Genomic DNA, 22,832 nt, shown 5'->3' on the forward strand with positions numbered 1-22,832 from the left:
CACCCTTCAGCTCCACAGGGATAGATGTCCACTCATCAAAAGCTAAGCTTCCCACTGACTCTGACCCGTACACCACCGCTCCATCCACACCAGTAAAAACTGCCTACAGCCAGTATAAACACCACTCTTACTCCAAGAGCCACCTCAATGAAGAACACAACGACCTTGACAATGACAATATGTCTTCTCCTCCAACATCACCCTCTGGATCCTATGTCACTGCAGAAGGTGGCAGCTGGATGTCCTCAGCCGCCTCTAGTGGCTCTCCTTCATGTTCCCCAAATTTAATGGCGGATGTGGACAATATTGAATCTCCCACCCCTTATCCGGACAACCAAAGTCTGTGTGAGGACCCATGTTGCATGTCTCCAGACATGTTGGAAGATGAAGATATTCCAGAACTCTTCAACAGAGATATGGACCCTGAAGACTTCTCTCCAGCCAATGATGATCTCATAGATGGGTACCCTTGTGACATCCATTCTAGCGAAGAGGAAGAAGATGAAGATGAATGGGAAACAGACTTTGCCCCATCTTTTACGAGCATACCTCTATGTCCTGAATTCATGAGCACGGTGTCTTCAGTACAGGAGCCCCAGCAAGCATCTTTGGCAGGCTGCTCTGGAAATGTTGAGGGTACCCTACAGCCAGCAAGCCGGCAGGAAGTTCACACGGTAAGCTTGGCAAGCGCTGAGAATGATCACATGATTCCCGCTTTTATGCTTCCATTCCGGGGAAGTTTAATATTTGAGGCCGAATCGATGGAGATCACGTTATTCCCTCAAGGAGAATCAGCCGAAAGTGAGGCAATCGATAGAGAAGAGAAAGTTGATGATGAGGATGATGGTACCTCAGCATCATATCTTCACTCATTGTCTGAGACCTCAATCAATGAAGGGGTAGATGAATCATTTGCATATCAGGATGACACCTCAGAGTCCTCAGATTCAGCCTCTTATAATGGAGAAGAGGATGATAAACGCTATGGCACAGAGGAGTATGCGGTGACCATGGACCCTGCTGTTCAGAGCACAGAGGGCCCAGTGATAGGCCAACATGACTCTTCAAATTCTGGCTGTGAGAGCGAAATGGAGACATCATCCGATCTCTCTGACTCAGAGGAAGAATGTGCAGTGTTTACAGCTCTGGATGTGAATGGTGAAGATCTTCTTGGAATTGAAGAACAAATTGTCAAAGTCAGTGATGTAACAAATGAAGAGAAAGGACTTAGGAGTGAAAAACACGATGAAGGGGTCAGATTATCCCATCTAGCACAAGTTTTTTCTGAAGATCCTTCCACCACGCAAGACAGCTGCAGTGAGCTTGAAGACTCAAGTACTAGCAAAGCGCCTCAAGATGCAGGTGAAGAACCCATAAGAAGCACTTTAGTTCTTACAACCGAAGCTAAAATGGAATCTAATTCTGAATTATCTCAGAAGCTAAAAGAAGGAGCAGAGCGGACATGGTCTGATAGCCCTGTAGAACAACAGTCATCCTCATCATCCTCTGAAATGGACCATCTTCTTCAAGCTGGAATTGGCAATGTTGGGGAATGTTTGATTGCTTGCTTTGATACGGATGAAGAGTTGGATACTTTACCTCCTTTGTGCACAACTGGACAAACCCACCAAGATGACAAGACACTAGACGATGAGAACGGAAGGAGAACTTCCATGGCCATGCATCTGGCTGAAGATGAAAGATATTTCACAGTGAAATGTGAAAATAAAGAGGATAGCAGTGTCTCCCAAGAACAGGTGTGTACTGTAGAACCTGTAGACATAGATGGAAGTGAGGAAGAAAATGCTCATGTAGAAGATTCAGCCAATGAAGAGTTGTTTGCATGCTATGAATCTGAAGAAGACCCAGAAGAAGTGAAACTCTTGGATCGACCTTCACTTCTTGCTCAAATACAAAAACAACAAGAAGAAGCTGCTGCTGCTTATATTACAGACAAACTGTCCTGTAACATAGAGGAAGAACAGACGCGTCTCGACAGATCAACTATAGAAGATTCTGCAGCAACCAGTGCAGATAATGACATTGCTGATAGATGCAACCATTCAAGTACACCAAGGACTAATAAGAAGGGATCCAACATGGCCTTGGTTGTGGATGATTTTACAGAGGACTCTTGCAGAGCAATCACAAGTGAAATGTCTGGGTTGGGTGAAAATACATCTTCATTCACTATTGAACAAAATGACTTCTTAACTAAAGCTGAGGACATTAGTCTACCAATCCATGTACCATCAACTCATGCCATATCTCCATCATCATCTCTGATAACTTCAGAGAATCCCACAGATCAATTAGTAAAGTCAAATAAAATTTCCAATGAACAAGATGACCAACAAACAAGTAACGTGTTACTGGAGAGCTTTAAAAAATGTCCTTATTCTTTGGAAAGGGAATTGTTGACTGTATGTCCTTCCAAACCTGATGAGTCAGTAGCCGAGGACAACCAAGGACCCATCGGGTGCCAAATTTCCAAAACAAGCGAGTCAAGTAATCTACATGATCATCCTGTTTGTAAGGAACCACCAGACAGGGAAGATGTTCTGCAGAACAGCAAACAAGCTGAGAAGAATGGAGATAGTCAAGAAGCTCTCAAATTTGATAGTGAGCCAGAACATGACATTACAGTAACCAGTATTACAGAATTGGCAAAAACTTTGGAACTTGAAGAAGGAAATGGGCAACTCAACAAAAACAATCTGTCTCATGATAAAGAAGACAAGACCCTAGAAAATGAATCAACCACTGATAACGATCAAGACTCATGTATCTCACCAAGCATAGAAGATACTGCATATTACCCAATGACCCTTCCATCTTCCTCACTCCAACCAAGTCTTCTCTGCACTGACAGTTCAGATAAAAATTGTTCAGAAAATCACAAATCTGCCTTGATGTATCCAGACGCCACAGAGCAGGTCAAGCTGCTATGTAACAATAATTCACAAGACGAGAACATGTCACGCAGTTTGCTATCAAATGTTAACTTAGAAGGGTCTTCGGCTAGTAAAGCTCGGAAACTAGAAGAAACTCATCACAAGTTAAAAAGTTCTCCACCGATATCTAACAGAACGGAAGGAATGAGTACACAACATGAACTATGTGGTGACACAAGACAAGGCGACCCTCCACTGTTGGCCACTGCCTTGTCAGGTTTAACGTCCAAACCAAGGACAGAAAAAATGGAGATGACTGAAGACATTCAGGAAATGTCCAAGCTGCTACAAGGTTCATTCGGTAAACTGGAGGCATTGGATCTAATTAGTCGGTCAAGTTCTTCAGAAGTCAGTTCTTCCATATCCTCAACTAAAACCACCCAGGTCATTGATAGTACAGATGTTGATCTTGAGGTCGCAGCTTCATCGGAAAACAAGAAAATTAAGGCGACTAATGGAGAATCCAGGAAGCAAACGGCTGGATTTACACACGATATGGAAACACAGCCAAGGATCGAGAGAAGTCAGGATAAGACATTGAGGTCTGGCAACGTAGATAGAAGCCCCCTGAAGGAAAAGAAAGTTGCGGAGAAGACTTGTCTTGCGCCTGAAAACTTACATGATCAGTCATCCCATAAGGTGAAGAAAGCGGAGGACAAGCCTAAACGGGAACTGAGGACCACTAACCTCCTCAGCAAGAGCCCAACTAATAGTGACCACCAGGGCAAGCTGTCCAAAGTGGACATTGACCACAAGCTCTGCCTGCATGTAGCGCCCAAAACTGAAGCTGCTGTATCGCCTACTCCAGACTCTATGAACCCTGGCTCTGCTATAAGTAAAGTGCCTCCCATGAATTCTCTGTCCCCCATTCCTGATGGTAAACCCCAGGACCAAAAAGTAATCAAGCACCTGCCTGCTCCTGAACACCTGGATTCCAAAAAGCTTGCATCAGGTAATTTTACTTGGTTGCCTGTTACATCAGGTCAACTATTCCTGAATCCATACCAGGTCATTTAGATGAGGGCTACTTTGTGTACCCCATATTGCCCCCAAGTCTGCATTAGGTAATGTAGTCCTAGTCAGAAGACCATCCTGGGGGAGGGGCCCCTGTTTATAATTGACTACAATATATTTCTTCTGTCACTTGTTTCATTATCAATACATTTCATATTATTGCCTTCAGCTCCTGAAGGCAGCACTACAACCCCCAATCTGAGCACAGAGGTCAGCCGGTTTCCAAGAGCCGTACTTAGCCAAGAACAGGTGGGAAAGAAAACCCAAATGACCTGCCCCCCATCTGAACCGACCTCCTCCAGTGACAGCGAGCTAACGTCCCAAGGGCAGGAGATGCACCTGCTGCGGGAGACGTCGGCAGTGACCCTGCTGGGCATCAGCAAACCTCTTCTGAGGCAGCAAGGGTGTGAGGCGCTCAGTCACAGAGGTAAGGCATGAGCAGAGTCAGATGGAGCAGATTGAATTGCACTGAATATTCATTATACTCAGTTAAAGCGCCCATCTGGTAATGCGCTTTGTTTCAATTCCACACCATTTCCAAGATCTCTGCTTGCTGTCGGTGGACGGGAACATTTTCATTTACAGCTGGACTGTATAAACCTGTTCTGATCATGTTCAACCTATAACCCTTTTTGCCAAATGGTGAACACATATTTCTATATCAGGGGTTACTGTGTAGCAGGGCTTTAGGTGGTGGCGATAGATATATCTATCTGTATGCAGTAATCTCCTGAGCTCCCTCTAGTGGTGGCTGTATATATCTGTATGTAGTAATCTCCTGAGTGCCCTCTAGTGGTGGCTGTATATATCTGTATGCAGTAATCTCCTGAGCTCCCTCTAGTGGTGGCTGTATATATCTGTATGTAGTAATCTCCTCAGATCCCTCTAGTGGTGGCTGTATATATCTATATGCAGTAATCTCCTCAGCTCCCCATAGTGGTGGCTGTATATATCTGTATGTAGTAATCTCCTGAGCTCCCTCTAGTGGTGGCTGTATATATCTGTATGTAGTAATCTCCTCAACTCCCCATAGTGGTGGCTGTATATATCTGTATGTAGTAATCTCCTGAGCTCCCTCTAGTGGTGGCTGTATATATCTGTATACAGTAATCTCCTGAGCTCCCTCTAGAGGTGGATAGCTGCAGACAGGATTGCATCATGTAACTACATGTCTATGCACAGGGTTTGGAGCTCTGTATCAGGCAAACGAAGCGCCTACAGAACTGGTGACCTGCAACCTTTCTGTCTGATAAATGGTTAGGATTTGCCTCTGAATACTTGCCTTTTCTGCAGGTTCCTGTAATGACACAGAAAGTAACGATGAATCGCTCCCTGAGCTGGAAGAAGCCGATCTGACGGAGCCCCAGAGCACCTCCAGCCAGGTATTGTGCCGCTGACCCATGCATAGTTGCCACCTGTCCCGAATTTGCCGGGACTATCCCTGATTTTCAGAGACTGTCCTGGCAAATTTGCGATATCCTGGGCTGAAAATGGGTGGGGATAACACAAACCGCGGGTCGGGGCGTTCCCAAGGGCGGGTTTATACGTCCCAATTTTACCAACAGAAGCCTTGGTAAATATGCCCACTACGTGAAGACATGCGGGCTCCTGACTCTCCCAGCCCGCCCTGGCACCTCCATGCTGGGAACCTCTAGCTCTATCTGCAGAACATTTCACTGGCGCTCGGCTTTTCTTAGAGAGGCCTCAGGGGACGATCAGCGGGTAAACTTCTCTGACTGCCGCTCGTCCATTTGTCTTCCTGCAGAACCAGCTGGCGCACTGCGTGGGCTCCGGAGAGGAATCCATCGGCAAGGCCAAGCAGAGCCGGAGCGAGAAGAAGGCCAGGAAGGTGAGTGAATCATTCATGAGGTGGTCGATGGAAATGGTTCACACAGACACAGCCCTTTAATGGCTGCTGCCTGCGAAGGAACGCTTGGCGCTCTTAAAGGGACAGCGCTGTGATCAGTAGTGTAACTCCAGGGGGCGCACTCGCTTCTGAGGTCTATTGCCTTTAAGTGCTTTAAGAGGACAGAAGTGTTTGGGGGTTATAAGTGACACATGGCTGCAGCCCCCAGACCACGGCCACTAATGGTAGACGTATGTCTGAGGAATTTTCCATCTGATCTGTTAAAAGGGCTTCTGTGCCTTTAAAATGGTAGGGCTCAAGAGACTTAATAAAGCTGTGCAATAGGAAAACTGCTTCTGTTGCCCAAAGCAACCAGTCACATCACTGCTCTGGTAAAATTAAAACTGCACTGTGATTGGTTGTTGTTGGCTGTGGTAAAATGAAAGCTGCACTGTGATTGGTTGTTATTGGCTGTGGTAAAATGAAAGCTGCACTGTGATTGGTTGTTATTGGCTGTGGTGAAATGAAAGCTGCACTGTGATTGGTTGTTATTGGCTCTGGTAAAATGAAAGCTGGACTCTGGTTGTTATGAGATCTGGGAAAATAAAAATTGGCAATTGTTTGGCTGCTATGGGCAACTAAATTTTGATAAATCCACTGAGCTCCATGTTGAAAATGTACTTTTACTAATATTCAACTTATCATCTTTCCTGATTTTCTCTGTGCTGCTTTCATGGTAGCATCAACTGACTAACTCCACGTGGACTTCCTGTCATTAGTCCTCAGCTCATAAACCCACATTCATAAGAGTGGAGGTCACATGACAGGAAGTCCACAGGGTCTGCCGATGCTCCCATGGCAACCCCAGAGCAAGCACAACACAGGTTTATAAAGATCAGGAGTGAAGAAGCAAACATGATGCTTAATGTGTACAGACGTTAACCCTCCAGAGTCCAGCTGTATGAAAAGTGTCTCTAAAGGGCTGATCACCCAGCTTTCCCAGAATCCTGCATGGTGGTCTCCATAGAGCTGGGAGACGGCCCATATGGGAACTGTAGTGGCGGCCATATTAAATCTCAACCAACTCTCCCAGAAACGTCTGATCTGTTTAAAGAAATTAATATGAAATTAGAAAAACATGGTGACTTGCTTCAGGAAACAGCGCCACTCTTTTCCACAGGTCGCTCAGACCTATTCAGTTCAACAGAGCCGAGCTGCAATACAAGACCAGACCTGTGGAAAAGAGAGGCGCTGTTTCTAGAAGAATGCCTCCATGTTTTCTTTCGAAAGATGACTACTTCACATTTACCTTTTTTATTTCTACCATAAATCACCCCATGTCCACCTTGTCTCCAGGCAATGTCCAAGCTCGGCCTCCGGCAGATTCACGGCGTCAGCAGGATCACTATCCGGAAATCCAAGAACATCTTATTCGTCATAACCAAGCCAGACGTGTTCAAGAGTCCTGCATCTGACATCTATATCGTGTTTGGAGAAGCCAAGGTGACAGGCGCAGACCGGGGGTTTGCAAAGTAGACAGCTGTCTAGGGCGCCATGCAGGATGGGCCGCTGCACCAGGAGAGCCTGCCCTACCTCTGACATAGACCCTCACCTGCTCAGTAACATCTGCTCTTCTGTGACCCCATACTCCCCAATCCTGACCACCGTACCCTCATTACATGTACCGTAGGGCGGGCCCGGGGGACACACTGGTGGCAGCCATCTTCTTACCTCTGAATCTTCGCTTTCTCTTGTCCATCAGATTGAAGATCTCTCGCAGCAAGTGCACAAAGCGGCCGCCGAGAAGTTCAAAGTCCCAATGGAGCATTCGCCGCTGATCACGGAGACGGCGCCCACCCTGACCATCAAGGAGGAGAGTGAGGAGGAGGAGGAGGAGGTGAGACGCTGCCAACCTTCCCGATTGAGGTCCTCAGGGGGCAAAACCCCTTAGCCAGACCTCGACTTCGGCTCTTGGCCAACACCTTGGGTGGCAGCCAGAGCAAGATTGGCGCTTCTCCAGCTTCGGCTGAGGAATGGCCACTAGTCCCAGAACCTTGCAGGTGCCTTCTGGCCCGGAGGCACTGGCATTGGTTTATGGGGGGCCCTTCTCTTAGGGCTCATGCACACGAACGTATTTTCTTTCCGCTTCCGTATGCGGAACCATTCACTTCAAAGGGTCTGCAAAAACAGCGGAAGGTAATCCGTGCGTATTCCGTTTCCGTATTTCCGTTCCGCAAAAAAGTTGTCCATGTCCTATTATTGTCCGCAAATTACGGTCCGAGGCCCCATTCAAGTCAATGGGTTCGCAAAAAATACGGAACGCACATGGAAAACATCCGTATTTCGAGGATCCATATTGTAGAAATGCTATGCCCAGCCCATATTGCTCATGTGTATGGTGATTAATAAGTTACTGTTTCCGATCTGCAAAAAACGGATCGCATATGGATATGTTTTGTGGAATAACGGAACGGAAGAGGACTTAAATCAGAGAAAAAAAAACTCTGATACGGAAAAACGGACCGCAAAACAACGGTTGCGTGCATGAGCCCTTATGGAGAGACCCTGCGATAGACCGTGACCTAGTGCACGTTTTTGTGTGGCACGCTGCACAGGGTGTAGAAGGCACGTGACTATGAGTCTATTTTTTTTAAAGCCTGTGTCATGCTCTGCCCCCTCAGGCATCAGTTTTGTTTGGAGGGCTCCTTTAAGCCGATTCCATTGACCTTGTTCTCTCCTTGGCAGGTGGACGAGACCGGACTGGAGGTGCGGGACATTGAGCTTGTGATGGCGCAGGCCAACGTCTCCCGGGCCAAGGCAGTGCGAGCCTTGAGGCACAACAACAATGACATCGTCAACGCCATCATGGTGAGTCCAGTAACTCCGCCTCAACTCACAGTGAAAGCTGCAAGACTATACTATGTGCTACTTCACATCTTTAGTCACACCCAAAGCTGCATTCACAATTCTGTATACAGGCTCCTATAATGCAGAGCACAGATGCATCGTAGGAGCTATTCTTCTTTCTGTGTTGCACCGGTGCACACAATGGAGAATGCATGGTGTACATATATGATGGGCCAGCGGGCGAGAAATGCAGAGCATTACGGCTAAGATTGTAGGGTTGAATCTGTAGGCACAGTGATCCGAAGCAGGAGCCAGAATTGTGAATACAGCTCTGGGTGTGACTGGAGCATAACTTGCAGCTACTTGACATTATTTGTAGATATATCAGCTCCAGGGATAACGAATTTCTTCTGCTCTGCAGGAATTAACCATGTAGCTGCTGGGCTGCATGTGATCCTGGATCCTCCCGCCACACTCCTGTATAGATGCACAGCTATTCATTACCTGCCTCTGTACTAGACCTGCATATATTCCTACTACGATGCACCAACAAAGCTGCTCAATAAACCTTGCCTGATACAGCGCGGCCCTGAGGGTTTCTTTTTTTTTTTTATCATGGCATTCGATGGAAGTGGGGACTTGAAATCCATTACCTCACAGGCTTGGTTCATACTGGGGAGCAAAGCAAGTTTTGCAGATACAAGGTGCTTGTAGTGGTTCAGAGCTCAGTAGGTGTTTTCCCACTAGTGGTGCTGCAGGTTCAGAGCTTAGTGAGCGTTCCCCATGTGATTTGCTGCAGGCTCAGAGCTTAGTGAGCGTTCCCCATGTGGTTTGCTGCAGGCTTAGAACTTAGTGAGCGTTCCCCATGTGTTTTGCTGCAGGTTCAGAGCTTAGTGAGCGTTCCCCATGTGGTTTGCTGCAGGCTTAGAGCTTAGTGAGCGTTCCCCATGTGGTTTGCTGCAGGCTTAGAACTTAGTGAGCGTTCCCCATGTGTTTTGCTGCAGGTTCAGAGCTTAGTGAGCGTTACCCATGTGGTTTGCTGCAGGCTTAGAGCTTAGTGAGCGTTCCCCGTGTGTTTTGCTGCAGGTTCAGAGCTTAGTGAGCGTTCCCCATGTGGTTTGCTGCAGGCTTAGAACTTAGTGAGCGTCCCCCATGTGTTTTGCTGCAGGCTCAGAGCTTAGTGAGTGTTCCCCATGTGTTTTGCTGCAGGCTCAGAGCTTAGTGAGCGTTCCCCATGTGTTTTTCTGCAGGCTCAGAGCTTAGTGAGCGTTCCCCATGTGTTTTGCTGCAGGCTTAGAGCTTAGTGAGCGTTCCCCATGTGGTTTGCTGCAGGCTTAGAACTTAGTGAGCGTCCCCCATGTGTTTTGCTGCAGGCTCAGAGCTTAGTGAGTGTTCCCCATGTGTTTTGCTGCAGGCTCAGAGCTTAGTGAGCGTTCCCCATGTGTTTTTCTGCAGGCTCAGAGCTTAGTGAGCGTTCCCCATGTGTTTTGCTGCAGGTTCAGAGCTTAGTGAGTGTTCCCCATGTGTTTTGCTGCAGGCTCAGAGCTCGATAGACATTTTCCTGCTTAGGGTACATTCACATAACCGTTTAGCTTTCTGTTCTTCTGATCCGTCAGAAGAAGAGAGAAAAAAAAAATCCTGTAAAAAAAACAGATCCTGTTGCATCAGTTGTCATCCGTTTTTTTAGGCTAACTTTCAGACTTGCGGCAGAGGATTCTGGCAGGCAGTTCTATCACCGAACAAAACGTATGCAAACTAATACGTCTGACAAATGCTTTGAAATACCGGATCCGTCTCTCCGGTGTCATCTGGAAAAACGGATCCGGTATACTTTTTGCATTTTTTTCGGTCTGCGCAGGATATGGTACTAATACACTTCAATGTAAAGCCGGCAAGTGTTCAGTCTTTTTGGCCGGAGAGAAAACTGTAGCATGCTGCGGTATTTTCTCTGTCCCGAAATGGCAAAAAGACTGAATTGAAGACATCCTGAAGGGATTGCTCTCCATTCAGAATGCATTTGGATTAAACTGATCAGTTCTTTTCCGGTATTGAGATCCTAGGACGGAACTGAATGCCGGAAAAGAACAACGCTAGTGTGAAAGTACCCTTAGTGGGTATTCACTGCTAGTGGTGGTGCAGGTTCAACGCTCCAGGAGGATCCCTCACTGTAGTGCTGCAAGTACAGAGCTCAGTGGGTGTTCCCTGCTCAGTGCTGCAGTTTTAGAGCCCAGTAGGCATTCCTTGCCAGTGTTCCTGCAGGATCAGAGCTTACACCTCCCCCTCTCATTATGCAGCCTAATGTGGAAGCACTACAGCACTCAGGAGGGACGGTTAATTATGTGCAACCACAGAGAAAATTGCTCCGTCTTAGAGCTGTATACACAAAAAATAATTGCTTTTTTCTTCAGGATAGATGCAAGGCTGAGACTAAAAAGGACGGCAGAGGACTGCAGCACAGCCCCATTAAGGCTCTCCCACTGCAGTTCCCTGATGGCTGGGGAGCCACAGTGAAGGGAAAACTTAGGGATGGCAGCGCTAAATTATCACTGCATCCCCCTTAATTCTTATGATCACTGGGGTACCAGCATGGCTCTAGAGTAGCTAGTTTTGGGTAAAGTTGGCAGAAATGTAATGACCCCAGCTTCAAAAAAATTATATTAGGTTATTAATAATATTGTGTAATTAGTTGTTTAAATTTCATATAAATGTAGAAATCATAAATATATTATGTTCTATCAATGTAAAGACCCTAATTTATAAAAACAGTGATAAGCAGTGTTTTCTAGTGGTGATAAATCAGTTCTCCCTTCTCCAATGATAAGCAGTGTGTTCTAGTGATGATAGATAATCAGTTCTCACCTCTCCTGTCCTTCTACTACACTGCTCAAAAAAATAAAGGGAACACAAAAATAACACATCCTAGATCTGAATTAATTAAATATTCTTCTGAAATACTTTGTTCTTTACATAGTTGAATGTGCTGACAACAAAATCACAAAAATTTAAAAATGGAAATCAAATTTTTCAACCCATGGAGGTCTGGATTTGGAGTCACCCTCAAAATTTAAGTGGAAAAACACACTACAAGCTGATCCAACTTTGATGTAATGTCCTTAAAACAAGTCAAAATGAGGCTCAGTAGTGTGTGTGGCCTCCACGTGCCTGTATGACCTCCCTACAACGCCTGTGCATGCTCCTGATGAGGTGGCGGACGGTCTCCTGAGGGATCGCCTCCCAGACCTAGACTAAAGCATCTGCCAACTCCTGGACAGTCTGTGGTGCAACGTGACGTTGGTGGATAGAGCGAGACATGATGTCCCAGATGTGCTCAATTGGATTCAGGTCTGGGGAACGGGCGGGCCAGTCCATAGCATCAATGCCTTCGTCTTGCAGGAACTGCTGACACACTCCAGCCACCTGAGGTCTAGCATTGTCTTGCATTAGGAGGAACCCAGGGCCAACCGCACCAGCATATGGTCTCACAAGGGGTCTGAGCATCTAATCTCGGTACCTTATGGCAGTCAGGCTACCTCTGGCGAGCACATGGAGGGCTGTGCGGCCCTCCAAAGAAATGCCACCCCACACCATTACTGACCCAATGCCAAACCGGTCATGCTGGAGGATGTTGCAGGCAGCAGAACGTTCTCCATGGCGTCTCCAGACTCTGTCACGTCTGTCACATGTGCTCAGTGTGAACCTGCTTTCATCTGTGAAGAGCACAGGGCGCCAGTGGCGAATTTGCCAATCTTGGTGTTCTCTGGCAAATGCCAAACGTCCTGCACGGTGTTGGGCTGTAAGCACAACCCCCACCTGTGGATGTCGGGCCCTCATATCACCCTCATGGAGTCTGTTTCTGACCATTTGAGCAGACATGCACATTTGTGGCCTGCTGGAGGTCATTTTGCAGGGCTCTGGCAGTGCTCCTCCTGTTCCTCCTTGCACAAAGGCGGAGGTAGCGGTCCTGCTGCTGGGTTGTTGCCCTCCTACGGCCTCCTCCACGTCTCCTGATGTACTGGCCTGTCTCCTGGTAGCGCCTCCATGCTCTGGACACTACGCTGACAGACACAGCAAACCTTCTTGCCACAGCTCGCACTGATGTGCCATCCTGGATAAGCTGCACTACCTGAGCCACTTGTGTGGGTTGTAGACTCCGTCTCATGCTACCACTAGAGTGAAAGCACCGCCAGCATTCAAAAGTGACCAAAACATCAGCCAGGAAGCATAGGAATGGAGAAGTGGTCTGTGGTCACCACCTGCAGAACCACTCCTTTATTGGGGGTGTCTTGCTAATTGCCTATAATTTCCACCTGTTGTCTATCCCATTTGCACAATAGCATGTGAAATTGATTGTCACTCAGTGTTGCTTCTTAAGTGGACAGTTTGATTTCACAGAAGCGTGATTGACTTGGAGTTACATTGTGTTGTTTAAGTGTTCCCTTTATTTTTTGAGCAGTGTATATACAATGATAAGCAGGGTGTTCTAGTGATGATAGATAATCAGTTCTCACCTCTCCTGTCCTTCTACTATATACAATGATAAGCAGGGTGTTCTAGTGATGATAGATTATCAGGTCTCACCTCCTGTGTTCTTTCCTTACACTATAAACAACTATAATCGAGGTGTTCTAGTCATGATAGATAATCAGTTCTCACCTCTCCTGTGTTGCCCCCAAACTATAAAAAGGGTGTTCTAGTGATGATAGTCAGTTCTCACTTCTCTTGTGTTTACCCATGTTTTTATACTGTAATCGGTGATAAGCAAGGTGTTCTAGTGATGATAGAAAATCCGTTTCACTTCTCCTGTCCCTTAGATTATAAATAGTGATAAGCAGGGTGTCCTAGTGATGATGATCAGTCTTCACCTGCCCTGTGTTCTCGTCTGTCCCTATTATTATAAACAGTATGTTCCAGTGGTAATAATCAATCCTCACCTCTCCTTATACTATACGCAGTGATATGCAGGGTGTCCTAGTGATGATAAGGAGTCCTCACCTCTCCTGTGTTCTCTTCTGTCCCTATTACTATAATCAGGATGTTCTAGTGATGATAGACAATCAGTTCTCACCTCTCTTATACTAGATATCTTTATGCTTCTCCAAGGCCCTTAATTACAAGGCCAGATTCTGTGCTGCACATGCTCAGTGGTGAAGACCAGAGGAGGACGTTCACTACTGGGCATGCCTGCAGTCATCTCAGAACTGCTAAACAGAACAGGATTAAAGGGGCGTTAGAGGGGTTGTCTGGGAATAAGTAACACGGCCTCTGCTATGGAGAGATTCATACTTACCTGCTTCCCGCTGCTCTGGTTCTACTTGCCGACTCCTGCGAGTCCATCTTCTGGTCCCCGGAACGGGTATGATCCTCTGCTCTGCTGCAGCCAATAACACATTGTCTCGTGGGGACACTTCACCACTGAACCCAGTCATTGGCTGCAGCGGAGCAGATGATCATGTCGGAGAGGAAGTAAACAAGCCGCGGACCAGAAGACAGACAAACGGGAGCCGGCGCACAGGACCGGAGCTGCAGCTAAGTATGAATCTTCCTATAGCAGAGGCTGCAGGCTTCTGTGAAAAATGATTTATTCCCAGACAGCCCCTTTAAGGCGAGCGCTGAATATAGCAGCTGCACTACTTACAGGTTTCTATTCCCAGTTAGCACAATTCTTTACATTTCCAGGACATACGTAGGGAGCCCTCCGAGGAAATTCATAGATTTCTTACACTTATTGTGTTTCCCAGTTATTACATGCAGAGTGCATCAGAAATTCTATTCTGATAAATAAGGTCTAAGTCGTCACCATATTACTATGGGAAGTTTCTTACTAAATTATTGGCCATTCATGAAGGAGTCGGAGTCACAGCCCGGGGCACCCGCTGTGTCATGGTGTATCCCAGGGATATACTACATTGTAAAAGCTGGGAACACCCCTTTAATTCTGTGCAGCCTCTGGCGCTATACTACATTGAAAAGCTGAACACCCCTTTAATTCTGTGCAGCCCTGGCGCTACTGTGTGACCACATGACGAGCCGGATCTGAGTCAGGAAGGAGTCGGGTTAGATGCTTGTGTATATTTACAGATAAAATATTACATATAAGTAAACAAAAGATATAAAAAGCACTAAAAATCCAAATGTAAAACAAAAAAAGACAAACTTCAAAGTACAAACCTTCAAATCACCAGCCGCCTCACCTGACCTAAAGATGGCCGCCGCAGACTTACCTGTGCTCTCGCAGGAGTAGTATGGGACTAAAGGGGAACTCCACCTTGGCTAAATGTAAAGGAAATAGCTGTACTGGCAGTTCATGACTCTGCTAGGATGAACTGAAAGAGCTTTCCTGGGTGCAGGGGAGATTTTGGTCGACTCGGGGTGCGGCCTGTAACCCCGTAGTACACAGTCCTCGGCCTGCCTATCTTGGCTCCCACAGCTATCTGCCCGGGTTGCAGGGAATTCTGGGAAATCCTGGCATATGGGGATCATTGTTCAAACACTTGCAGAATGTAGATTCTGAGGGTCTGCTTGCTGTCAGTGAATATTAGGACTTTTGTTTACATTCAGAGGCATAGTCCCACCCACACAGCTGAGGGTCTGCTGCAATGTATCTGTACATTCAGGTTCTTGCTGATGAAAGGTCATATGGAATAAACCTTCAGCTGCACGAGTAGGACCAGAACAGGACAAGGCTTCTAATTACTGACAGCAAGCAGAGAGCATGAGAACTGTTGATATTGAAAGCAGCAGTGGTCTGCAACCTGTGGCTCTCAACCCATCATGGTACTACAACCCCCAGTATACTTTGCAAAAGCTGGAGGGTTAGAGAGCACTGACCCACAGGTTACACCTCTACATAATATTATGGAACTATGTAAATGCTTTGCGACATTTATCTTGTACTAATTCGGATCCATAGCTTGTACTCTAGTTACATCCAGAGCTGCATTAGCAGTTCCGCTGGTTATCCTCGGAAACCATCAGCACCGTTCTCACAGTTGCAGCCTGAATGGCACCACTAAGCACAATGTATACAGTCTGGTGCACTACATTTCCCTCACCGCAGAGCGGGCACTAAGAGACCGACATGTGTGAACAGGGTCAAGGCGAGTGGAAAAAGCTGAAATCCAGCCAAACCTTGAACACAGCTCTGGATGAGACTAGTGTAAAAGAGTGAGAAACACGCGGAATCCAAGGGGTTGAATACTATTGCAACGGGGATCAAACCTGCAGGCTTTACACCAGACCATGAGACGAGGCGTTGGCACGCTGGCAGAACCCACTGCTGAGACAGCAACGATGTGGTAGAACCGGGATCCGATTCTTGTAAACAGCGCAAAATGTCCTACAAACGATAACAAAATCTATAAATACAAGCGGTGCCCCGGGCTGCCAGCCTGAGATCCAGCTCGTGTAATCCTAGGGCACCACCATGGGCTGCGCCCATCCTGCCCTGTGTGCTGAGCTGCAGGCCCATGCCCCCTGGGGCTGGCAAACACTGGTGCGAATACAACATACACTAGTATACGTGAGGCGACACAAGCACACGCCATCTGTCCGGATTCACATTGTGGTAAACTTTTTGTTTTTTTTCTTCTTTGAACTTTATATAAAAAAAACTAAACAAAAAAACACAACTTGAAAAACAAGCGAAACAACAAAAAAAAAAAAAGTTCTTGTGCAAAGTAGAAAACTTCATCGTAGAAACCGCCGAAAATGTACGAAGGGGTTGGGGTGTAACAAATGAGTAGAAAAGTCGCCCACATGAGGGTCACTGACGCAGTCTTGTGGCCCAACAAAATTTGGGTACCAAAGTTTCTCTGTAGTAATAAGGGGAAGGTGATGGCGCCATCTAGTGGGCACCGATGCTCCAACAGCTTAGGGACAGCACCTGCAATATGGAGGGCAGGAGGCATGGAAACGCGTCAATACCCGCCAGTGGCATTGACCTGACGACTCCTCAGTCCTGGGTGTGGGATCAGGAGTAATTTGGGGGCCCCGGTGGTGGGGGGTCTTGGTCCATGCTACACCCCAGAGCCTCAATGTCGTTGCTGATGTCGGAGATCATCCGGTCCCACTCGTCTCCTTCGGACGGCACCGACTGGTCGTCTGATCCCTCCGCCGCGCCGTTGCCGTTTGTGGTGGAGTTGGAGGCGGTGCTCATGGTCCTCCTGTACCTGCCGAAGCTGTCCGTGATTATCCCGCGGCCGTCCTTCACACCGATGGTCTCCAGGAAATTCTCAAAATGTTGGCTGTCCTTCTCGGGGATGAACGGCCGAAGTCCTGAGCAGAAGAGAAGAGGAAAGTGGAGTTAAAGGAGCCGGACAACGGAAAAAGAAGAAGAGGTTTTGTGTATACTTTCCTCAACCTTTCCAAGATCTCCGCTTGCTGTCAGTAAATGTGAATATTTTCGCTCACAGCAAGAGACTGAAAACCTGCCCTGAATTGTACTCTACCCCAATCCTCCGGGAGCGGAAGTCAGCTGCACAAATCTCTCTCCTGTGCTGACAGTTTGTTACACTGTATCAGCGCAGCTAAAACGTATCAGTCCATGGTCATTAATCTTGCCGGTCACACTGCGACGCACGCGCCTCTACCTCTGCACATCCCGCGCCTCTACCTATATTCCCTTCACAGCCCGACAACCACTACGGGCAGTATAATGGCAGCCATTAGTGGTTGTCACCCAGATCCACAGAGGCGGCAAGTCTACAGCACACCGGACTGTTACAAGGTGTCAGTTGTATGTTTGTTACAATGTATCAGCGCAGGCTTTTTATTTCACGCGGAGACTTCGCGAGTGCTTGAGACAGTCGCCACCTGGCACACTGGTGATGTACAGGAACGCGCTGCGTGTTATTTCCCCCGTTTTTAGCTAGTGATTGCCCGCTGCCGACTCCTTACCGAGCAGCAGAAACTTGCGGCTGTCCCCGTACAGCTGCCGGAGGTTGATGCAGAATTCGTGGATGGAGGCGCCGTTCCGGTACTCGTGGAGGAGCATCGCAAACTGCTGGATCTCCTGGGAGGAAAGCTTCGTCCTCAGCTGAAACAGGACACGGACAAGCAATGAAACCGCAGCCTGCTTTACTCCCGTCTGTCCCTGGAAAAGCTGGGTGACGATTCCTAGACCTCTGGCAGACAACATCCCGCTAGTTATGAGCGGGGGAGGTTTTCCTCACCTGTTGCTTGGACAGATTTGCCATCGAGAGGCCTGAGAAAACCGAGTGACAACTTTTCAGGGGAGGTGTAAAGTTAGCCACGTTGGTTGTCACCCAGCTTTTCCAGATACTTTCCCTTGAATAGAATGGCTGTCACATCTCAGACAGGAATGGGGGTCCACATGTCCCGTGTGATGTGGTCACGTGATCCCAGGGCGACGGACACAACCGCTTCCTCACCGTCATCATGTAGTCCTGCAGCAGCTCCGCCGCCGTGGCGCTCAGCTCGCTCTCGCTGGCCGTTTTGTTGTGAGGCGGAGAGTTTCCCTCGATATCTGGCGAGTCCTGAAAGGAGCTGTCAGGAGAGACGACCATGCAGAACGTGAGAGGGTTATTAGTGGGAACAGCGTGCACCTGAGCATGCTGGGAGTTGTAGTTTTGCATCAGCTACAGGTTGGGAAAAACCCTTCTTCAGGCCGATGTACTGATACATCCAGCAATAGGGGGCGCTCTTGTCATATGCTCTACTACAGCTTATGAGGGGGTCCCCTCCTCCAAGCCATAGGCGCTGCAGTAAAAGGGGCACTCCGTATATACAATGCACTGGCACAAGGGTGACTTACAAGGCTCCCGCATCCAGGTCGTAGGCTTCCTTCCCCTCCGCCTTAGTCGAAGAGTCATCTGAAATAAACACACCGCCATTAATACGGATACCAGGGGGGCAGCATGAGAGCAGCCTGGTTAAAGGGGGGGTCACACTGGATTAGAAAGACATGACAGCACCACATCTGTGCGCAAGTTGTACATGGGACTGCAGCTCACACCAATGGGGCAGAGCTGCAGTACCACACACCACCTGTAGACAGGATGGCGCTGTTTTTGCAAGAACCGTAATCTCTAGAGAACAAGTTCTGCAATTTTCTTCCATTCATCCTCTCTGCTTGCTGTCAGTGAATGGAATCATCCTGGTTTACATCGGAGGCTGAAGAGCTGAACCTATGTAATGCTTTTTCCTGCACCGACACATTGTGACAGGAGATCTGTGCTGCTGATGTGTTTAGCTCTGAGGATTGTCCGCACTGGATACATTGTGACAACCCCTCAGCCTTGAGATGTTCTTAAATCTCTGTGTATATATATATATATATATATATATAATATAATATATATAATATATATATATATATGTATGTTCCTATTCACTGCCAGACAGCAGAGGAAAATTATGATGAATGGAAACACAAAGTTTATGAGGAAGATGTGCAACGGTTCATTAGACAGCAATTACGTCTTATTTACATAGGACTGCACCTGCCATTCTTCTGACTGGACCCCAGATAGGACGCAACGTGTAGGAGAAGCCGCAGGGACAGCCCCTCAGATTTACCATAGCACCTTCTGACCGGTCTTAAAGGGGTTGTGCGGGATTTTCACTAATCCTTAGGATACGCCACGAGGGGGTGGGGGGGGGTCTCAGCCGTCAGATAAACGCCACAGCATCTTCACCACCAGGCACAGCGCCATCTATCCTATAGTGGTTGTCAGTGGTACTACATGTAGATTCACTTGAATGTAGCTCTCACTGCGGCCTCAATATTAAAATCCCAGACAATCCCTTTAAAACAGCGTGTCAGCAGGATCAACCCTATTAAAAGGGGCAACAGCTGTGGTAGGGTTGGCCCTGCGGAGGGAAAGCAAACGTTTCTCATGTAAATCAGTTGCACTGTTCATGTGCAATTACAGTCATCATGCAAATTAGGTGCTCAGTGCACTAAGGGGCAGACACTCGGTGCACCGTAGCTCAGATGCGGTGTCTCGGTTGCCACTTCCTCCTCCCTTTGATTGACAGCCTCACTTGTCTAGGCCTGAAATCCTGTTCCTGCTCCAGGACTTACAGTATTGGTGCACATGCAGTAGTCATCTGCCGGAGACGGCGTACTGCGCAATCTCCTCGCCTATCATTCAAGGGGGTGAGCTAAGGTGCTCATAGGGGCTCAGGCCTGTCTCTTGGTGCACCGAACACCTAATGTGCATAATAATAATAATAATAAACACAACCGATTTACATAAGAAACGTGCCTGGTTTAATAGGGTTGATCCTGCTGATAGGTCCTCCCTATATGCAGGTTTCACGTACCACTGTGTAGTGACAGGTGGCGGGTGGGGGTGGACGCCCCATCGAATATGGCCCTGTCCAAGAAGTCGATGGTGGACTCTGTGTACACGATCTGAAAGACCTGTCCGAGCAGGGAGCACAGCTCCTCCGCAGCCGCCTGGCGGGAGGAAGAAGACATGAATGTAAGTGACAGCTCGCCGTGCGGAACGGGGGTCAGTGCGTTGGCGGAAGTCTTTACTTTACTCTCTGTGGCCAGGATGACCAGGCAGCAGGACTCCACGGGGCCCGTCCCGCACTCCGACAGGGATCCAGAGGTCAGTGCTTTGGCGCTCTCGGCGGACAGGCTCTGGCTGGGAGAGATGCCGGGGTCCTGGGCTGCAGATCAGAAACGCAAATCAGACTTTCTGGATTATCAGATGGCGGATTACAGGAATCGCCTGCGTCTCGTACCTGTTTTGAGGAGCACCAGGTGCAGGCAGTCGTCCCGGATGTAGGAGACGGCGGCGATGTCATGGATGGGGACTCGCAGTATTATGTCCTCGCCGTCCCGCCACACCACCTTGACGTTATAGGCGGACAGGCTGATGACCGCGTCGTGCTCCTGGGTGAGCTGCGCAGGAAGCTGGTGCAGGCGCTGAGCAACCAAGACAATAATGTGAAGACTGGGAGAGTGCAATAATCTGGTATGAGCTACATCCCCCACAATGCACTGCAGCGCACGTCACTGTATATGGCTGGGGGGTGATTCCTCCCGATCCCCCTTACCAAAGCCCCCACCCCTTGTAGAGGTCCCTCCCCTCAGTCTGTGCGTTTATAACCTTCAGTCCACACTGTAATGTAATCATCTCTCTACGCCCTGACTTCCTGCTCAGCTTGTGTTTATACACTGCAGCCAATCAGAACAAGACGATTTGCAGTGTAAAGTATGGTGGGGGAAAGAGCATAAGCTGTTGGAGCAGTAGGATATATGGTTCAATAAGGTGTGTCACTCACCTTTGCATTGTCAAGAAGTTGTAAAATTTCTGTGCGGCTGGAAGGGTTGAGGTATCCGGGGATTGAGGTCAACTGCCCTAAATACTGGAGAAGAGACACATTAGATCGCCCCCTGGTGACTCGTCACAGTCACAACAGTCAGAGTTCACGTCAACCTTTTTCGCCACATACACTGTCCCCTACTGGTACGTGACCCGGATCATCAGGTTTACAGCGGCCCTTGTATGCCCTCACCCACTCCTCTCACCTTGACTTCTTTCTCTATGTAATCGTTGAGCAGCACGTCCGGCTCCACGCGATGCTCCGCCTGTGACACGGACACGGTGTGCAGGGGCCTCCGCTCCGTCACCTTCTCCTGAGCCTTCTTGTCCCGGCTCTTCTCTCCCTTCAGAAACACACGTTTGAATGGAGACACAATTCCAGGCTGCTGGGAGAGAGGATGAGACGAGAGGTCAAATCATGAAAAATCTGATTACTACGGCTCGGGAACAGAGAAGCCTGACGTCAGCACTGCCTGAAGAAGTCATGGAAAATCTGATTACTACGGCTCGGGAACAGAGAAGCCCGACGTCCGCACTGCCTGAAGAAGTCATGGAAAATCTGATTACTACGGCTCAGGAACAGAGAAGTCTGACGTCCGCACTGCCTGAAGAAGTCATGAAAAATCTGATTACTACGGCTCAGGAACAGAGAAGCCTGACGTCAGCACTGCCTGAAGAAGTCATGAAAAATCTGATTACTACAGCTCGGGAACAGAGAAGCCTGGTGTCAGCACTGCCTGAAGAAGTCATGGAAAATCTGATTACTACGGCTCGGGAACAGAGAAGCCCGACGTCCGCACTGCCTGAAGAAGTCATGAAAAATCTGATTACTACAGCTCGGGAACAGAGAAGCCTGGTGTCAGCACTGCCTGAAGAAGTCATGGAAAATCTGATTACTACGGCTCGGGAACAGAGAAGCCCGACGTCCGCACTGCCTGAAGAAGTCATGGAAAATCTGATTACTACGGCTCGGGAACAGAGAAGCCTGACGTCCGCACTGCCTGAAGAAGTCATGAAAAATCTGATTACTACGGCTCAGGAACAGAAAAGCCTGACGTCCGCACTGCCTGAAGAAGTCATGAAAAATCTGATTACTACGGCTCAGGAACAGAGAAGCCTGACGTCCGCACTGCCTGAAGAAGTCATGAAAAATCTGATTACTACGGCCCGAGAAGAGAGAAGTCTGACGTCCGCACTGCCTGAAGAAGTCATGAAAAATCTGATTACTACGCCCCGGGAAGAGAGAAGCCCGACGTCCGCACTGCCTGAAGAAGTCATGAAAAATCTGATTACTACGGCTCAGGAACAGAGAAGCCTGACGTCAGCACTGCCTGAATAAACCAGAAATCTGAGACAGACTGTTTGCTAGGGAAGTGTTGCCTAACGACATCATTAATATCTCTACTGTCTCAGTGATTCAGTCCTCATCTCAGGCTGTAGTAGTAATTAGATTTCTGGAAATGGTAAAGACCCTTAATTTTAGGTCTGCATCTTTTGATAACATTTCGGACCATGATTTGTGACCAGCACCTGCAGAAGACTACCAGTTTAAGTAACAGGGAACTGGGCGTTGCACTGGTGAGGAGGAGGAGGATGCAGCTATGAACCCACAATCTGGCGAAACACGCACAACGCCTCATCCACCAATCCTTCTGCACAACCAGGTGACAACACAAACAAGGAAGTAGGGACCCCTCCCTCCCCCAAAAAGCACACTATAAATATATCAGTCCTTGTGCTATGTTTCTTTAAATACCCAATTTAGAGGTTTCTCCGTTATCTGGGTGACAACCAAGTATCCCCTCCATTACAGTATGAATAAGGGTTGTCAGCCATAGATATATCATTTGCCCTTGCTCCTGCTCAGTGTCA

At 47.9% G+C, this 22,832-nt stretch overlaps 2 protein-coding genes across 8 annotated transcripts in view; one reads left to right on the forward strand and one right to left on the reverse strand.

Moving 5' to 3' along the window:
• The window catches only part of LOC121000791 (NAC-alpha domain-containing protein 1-like), a 17,713-nt gene extending 8,466 nt beyond the window's left edge, over positions 1 to 9,247 (forward strand). The window contains exons 2-9 of one of the 2 annotated variants that reach the window (XM_040431425.1): positions 1 to 3,906; positions 4,138 to 4,395; positions 5,262 to 5,350; positions 5,734 to 5,817; positions 7,171 to 7,317; positions 7,577 to 7,711; positions 8,560 to 8,682; positions 9,083 to 9,247. The exon at positions 1 to 3,906 is cut by the window's left edge and continues 627 nt beyond it. In XM_040431425.1, coding sequence (XP_040287359.1) covers positions 1 to 3,906; positions 4,138 to 4,395; positions 5,262 to 5,350; positions 5,734 to 5,817; positions 7,171 to 7,317; positions 7,577 to 7,711; positions 8,560 to 8,682; positions 9,083 to 9,097 — 4,757 coding nt within the window. In that variant the 3' untranslated portion in view covers positions 9,098 to 9,247. The remainder of the gene's footprint in view (positions 3,907 to 4,137; positions 4,396 to 5,261; positions 5,351 to 5,733; positions 5,818 to 7,170; positions 7,318 to 7,576; positions 7,712 to 8,559; positions 8,683 to 9,082) is intronic. The other variant, XM_040431426.1, reaches the window with a different exon arrangement.
• A 5,455-nt stretch (positions 9,248 to 14,702) lies between these two features.
• The window catches only part of CCM2 (CCM2 scaffold protein), a 29,696-nt gene continuing 21,566 nt past the window's right edge, over positions 14,703 to 22,832 (reverse strand). For 3 of the 6 annotated variants that reach the window (XM_040431428.1, XM_040431432.1, XM_040431430.1), the window contains 9 exons: positions 21,167 to 21,343; positions 20,920 to 21,003; positions 20,377 to 20,560; positions 20,165 to 20,301; positions 19,948 to 20,083; positions 18,434 to 18,491; positions 18,051 to 18,165; positions 17,557 to 17,695; positions 14,703 to 16,935 (listed from right to left, as the gene is read on the reverse strand). In XM_040431428.1, the coding sequence (XP_040287362.1) occupies positions 16,631 to 16,935; positions 17,557 to 17,695; positions 18,051 to 18,165; positions 18,434 to 18,491; positions 19,948 to 20,083; positions 20,165 to 20,301; positions 20,377 to 20,560; positions 20,920 to 21,003; positions 21,167 to 21,343 (1,335 nt within the window). In that variant the 3' untranslated portion in view covers positions 14,703 to 16,630. Of the gene's footprint in view, positions 16,936 to 17,556; positions 17,696 to 18,050; positions 18,166 to 18,433; positions 18,492 to 19,947; positions 20,084 to 20,164; positions 20,302 to 20,376; positions 20,561 to 20,919; positions 21,004 to 21,166; positions 21,347 to 22,832 lie in introns of all 6 variants that reach the window. The other 3 variants (XM_040431427.1, XM_040431431.1, XM_040431429.1) reach the window with 1 other exon arrangement.

Source organism: Bufo bufo, chromosome 5 (genome assembly GCF_905171765.1).
Source record: "Bufo bufo chromosome 5, aBufBuf1.1, whole genome shotgun sequence".
Classification (NCBI taxonomy): Eukaryota; Metazoa; Chordata; class Amphibia; order Anura; family Bufonidae; genus Bufo; species Bufo bufo.